A 4858-nucleotide genomic window follows, 5' to 3' on the forward strand; every position below is an offset into this window, starting at 1 on the left:
CTTATGAAATCATTTTATTAGATTACTTTTGCTATTATTAAATACATTTGTTACAACTTTTTCGTGATGGAGATAGTGTAGTACAATACTAATGTGAGATGGAACAGCACAATAGTAGTGTCATAAGACAAATACACAATTTACTTATGAAGTAATATGAATACAAACTTCTATGGTTAGCACATAACAATATAAAGGTTTGCCTCAGGCCATCAAGTTCCTGCAATGCTTTTGTCTGAAATATCCATCTGAATAGATAAACTACATTATTTGAAATCTGGGGTACAATAAAAGGGCAAATTTGATTCCGAATAGGAAGGAAGCTTGTACTACAGGTATGTAGCAAAAGTCTTCGTCATTCCTTAAAAGGTAGATGTATTTGTAAGTGATTTGCATGCCATACATAGAAATTAGATGTAGATCAATGCTTTGATCGACACATTGTGAAGTACAAAAAAATACAGAATTTTGCATTAATTTCACAAAATGGCTTGTATTTTCATGTTTTTTTGTGTGTATAATGTGTTCATGTATGCTAGAAATGTAAGACAAAGGTTTGATGTGTCTCTTACAGCCTTATAAGTCAACGCAAATCACTTACAGATACACTTACCTTTTGAGGAATGACGAAGACTTTTGCTGCATACCTGTACTATGCCACATAACGTGACCGACGTTGGCCGTGATGGTTGCTTTCAATGTTACACTACTACTACTACAATTGCTGTCTTGCTCTCTTCCGACCTGCTCTACTGCATTCCTTCAGCGCTGGAAGAATTGTCAATACTCTCACTATCCACAGACTCACATCTAACCGTCGAAAGTCCTCTTTGCGCCCCTTCAGCAACAGCATCCCAAGGATGTCAGACGATCCTCCCACTCCTCAACCCACATACCAAGCTAGCGAGGACTTGAAAAACATGCAGTGGCCAGAAGAGAATCTAGCATTATCCTCTGATGAGGGGGGCGGATTCTATCCAGCTCGGATTGGAGAAATCTTCGACGAGGCACGATTTGTCATTACAAAGAAGCTCGGCTGGGGTGGCTTTTCGAGCGTATGGCTAGCAAGGGATCGCAAGTGCGTGCTAGAAATTATTTCTCTTCATAACCTACTGACGAGAATAAATTAAGAGATGACCGTTTTGTTGCCCTCAAAATTCTGTCATCGCATGCATCAAGGGAAATAGAAGCAGGACGGCTCAAGGAACGCGATATTCTTCGAAAGGTCTCGAGTGCGGCTCCTTCTCACCATGGGTATCAACACGTAGTCCATCTTCTCCATGAATTCGAATTTGAAAGTTTTGCCGGTCGTCATATTTGTTTCGTCACAGATGTTCTCAGCTATAGCGTTCCAAATCTGCTAGAAGAGCTGCCAGATCCGCGACTCCCACTGAAGTTTATTTTACGTATTACAAAGCACGTTTTGAAAGGCCTCGAATATCTGCACGATGAGTGCAAGGTAGTTCATTCCGGTACGTCTTGCACAGCCTTGGCCGCTCTTAATAACTGACTTCACCATCTGAGTAGACTTAAAACCTGGAAACCTTCTTCTCTTGCCGTCTGATATAGATACGGTCGTCATGCATGAGCTCGTAGAACGACCGCCCACACTTTACGAGTTCCCGAAGACAGTGCCGCCAGACGAGCTTCCATTTCATCCAGTTGTCGCCTGTCCTCTTTTGTTTGACTTGCCTTCGAACCAAGACACTAGATTACATTGGGTCATTGCAGACTTAGGGCACGGTGCGTAAATGTAATGGCACCTGAGAATAGTCCACTAAGGCTAGATGTTTAGCCCATCTGCAAGACGAGCACCTAAGCAATATCATTCAGCCATATGCTCTACGTGCCCCAGAAGTCATTCTTGGCCTTGAATGGGGTCCTGCTGTCGATATTTGGAGCCTTGGATGCATGGTACTGATCTCTCCTCCTGCTAACCAGCTCTGAGATGTTATGCTAAGTAAGGCTCTTAAGATGTACGAGTTTGCAACGGGCACATGGCTTTTTACACCTGAAGCTACTGACGGTCTATCTCGCGATGTTGTCCATCTTGCACAGATGACTCTGCGCACTGGTCAAGAACATAATGAATCTGTATTGAAGAAATACGAAGGGCAAAGGAAGCTATATGGTCTCAGAGGTACGTTGCTTGACTTTGACATTTGGTGTTTTATTCACCCTTCCCACGTTCAGATATGTTGAAGCGTGCAACTGCAATTACAGAAAGCATTGGATTTGGGTGCATTGAATCCAGAATAAACGAATCGAGCGTCTACAACAACAGTGCCGAAGAGGTTTCTGTATTCATCAGGCTAATACGGACATTTTTAGTGTTTGACCCTAAAGAGAGACTGAGTGCTAAAGAAGCTTTGCGTGATCCAGTTTTTGAACATATTTAACGGTTGTTCCTGCTTCTCTAACCCCTCTCTCATCCCAGTTCCCTGTCTCTTCCAAACAGTATAACATGTGTAGAACAAGACCACTAACATTATAACCTTAATTCTTAATACAAAGACAGTAAATACAATGCTCACCACTTTCAGCCCTACTTTTCTTAGAGATGATAGATAAGACAGGAAGAAAGGTAGCATGGACTAATACAATGCATTTTAAGTCTCCTCTGGGTGTAAGTGTGTACTTAGTTTATTAAGAGTCTGGTTTAGCTGTCTTTATTAGCTCCTGGTATCAACACTTGTATTAAGATATAAGGAATAGAACACAAGTAACTAAATACTAAAGAATAGTAGTAGGAAATAAGGTAAAAAAATGTATATAACTTATCAAGACAAAGAGAAATGTGGGCAACAAAAGTAGAATTTTTATTGGTCTTACTTCTTTAATATTTCTTCAACAAGTAAAACACAAAATATTACATGTATATATATACCTTGTAAACTATTGTTAAAAACTAAGGACAATTGGACCATATAAATGGAGTTTAATAAAATACTTAGTGTCTTAAAGACAGTGCAGTTTAATGCTGTTACAAAGTTTTGTCCAGAGTTGATCGACTTCAAGTCCTTAAACACGATAGTAATATATACGATATTGCTCTTCCATTGTATTCGTGGCTATTGACTGACGTGGTAGGGTGTATGCTGGGCTGTGTAGTGTATCCGCAGATCAATCTCCAGCGAGTGATACATTATAACAAGTGCCGATCAAGCACCAATGTGTACTAAGTTAACCCATCGTTCTGTCTGGACATCCTGTTTCCGCAACTCTAGAACAGCTTTACGAAGAGCTGCTGCGGACCGTTTATGTATTGTTTCACCGTCTTCATAGTCCGCCATATATGAATAAACCTCTTTGGCAAGCAAAGGGCCATCCGCGTCGTACATTTCCCACATTGTCCCGATCACGCTTCGAAAACCACTGAATTGCACAGCGGCAGCTAAGTGGAGAGCTTCATCGAGTGCGAAAGATGGACAATACTGCTCGGCGGTGTGACAGGCCGAGAGAAATGCAAACTCAGCGTTCGGAAGACGAACTCGAATGATGTCAAGCAATGACAATCCCCCGTCAGAGAGCTTGAAAATTGAGTCAAGCAGCGGGACGGGAGTAGTCGTGGCGGCGTACCTTTCGGTCCTTTCCTGGGTCACATATACATGAGAAATCCTGATTCAATGAAAGTAAAAATATTGTGTATTGTCGCGTCGTCATATTGACTGAATCAGTATTGGTATCGGTTGCTGAAATTAATTGGAAGTCGGATTTGTCTTTTTATTCATCACGTGGATTTATGAGCTAATCCAAATGTATAATCATCAGGAAAAAGTCACATTTCTTGTAATTTCTTATAGACTTTGTAAAGTAACATATGTATTGTTTATACATTATAAAGTAATTGTAAGGCTTGTAATTGAATTGCAATGTTTAAATAAGACATATTAATGCATATAAAGACTACATAAGTACTAGGGATGAATAAAATCTATTACATGTATTATACTAACTTTGTATAACAACCTAAAGTGTTATACTTGTATTATATTTAAATTATAATCTTAAAGAAAGGGTTGTATTTATAATATAATAATGTAATAATTACTATTGTTACCTTATAATTTATACAAAAGGTATATTAATGTATATTATACTTAGATTGTTTATACATGTAGTTTACAATTATTGTAAAAAGCATTTCATCTACTTGTAATAATTACATCAGTGTGTTTATAAAGCTATATACATGTTATATTACTTTTTAATATATTACAAAGTAGATCAATAATTTTATTTTATACCTAAATGCAATAATTGAAATGTTCTATCAGTTGACGACTCATATTATAGTTGCTTATGTAATCAACTGCTGAAGATCGAGAGCATATAATGACGCATTTCTCTTCGTCACTCCTTTACCTCCTATTCACCGTCTCCCCGTCGCCTCTGTTCTCTCTAATCGAGTCCTCCGCTCACAAGCGCCCTACCAGCAGGCACTCTGCCTGCAACGACATAGGCAACAAACATCACTGTACTTGTCTCTCCAATCTGCCACTGCGATGCCCGCGCTGAGCCTCAGATCTCGCAATGACACGACCCAGCTGACAACACCGTCCTTCAGCGTAAAGCGTAAGCAGCCAGCCCACTTCATAATAGCCTGCACAATAGTTGCTCATCCCTCTCCTCCCAACTTTTTGTCTCCCTTCCATCCCTCCCGCTCCTCGCTCCGCCATTTGCGTTGCCTCTCCTTCGCTGTCCTCACTTTTTTTACGTTCACCTTCCTTTTTGCATTCGCGCGCGCATCCGCATTGTTGACCAATGCTAAACGACTTCTTCAATAATTCCATGCATTCACGTACTTCTTCCCGCTCTGCAGCGCAGACGACAACGATGAGCACACGCTTGCGACAAT

General features: G+C 40.2%; 1 protein-coding gene across 1 annotated transcript; it reads left to right on the forward strand.

The window, feature by feature from the left end:
* Positions 1–858: 858 nt before the first annotated feature.
* FOMMEDRAFT_127502 (kinase-like protein) lies at positions 859–2505 on the forward strand (the record flags this gene model as incomplete). The annotated part of the gene is made up of 6 exons (XM_007269445.1): positions 859–1078; positions 1132–1472; positions 1528–1743; positions 1796–1914; positions 1975–2140; positions 2194–2505. Coding segments are annotated over 6 exons (1268 nt in total), but the record flags the coding sequence as incomplete, so codon positions are not given.
* Positions 2506–4858: the final 2353 nt, after the last annotated feature.

Source organism: Fomitiporia mediterranea, assembly GCF_000271605.1.
Source record: "Fomitiporia mediterranea MF3/22 unplaced genomic scaffold FOMMEscaffold_10, whole genome shotgun sequence".
NCBI lineage: Eukaryota > Fungi > Basidiomycota > Agaricomycetes > Hymenochaetales > Hymenochaetaceae > Fomitiporia > Fomitiporia mediterranea.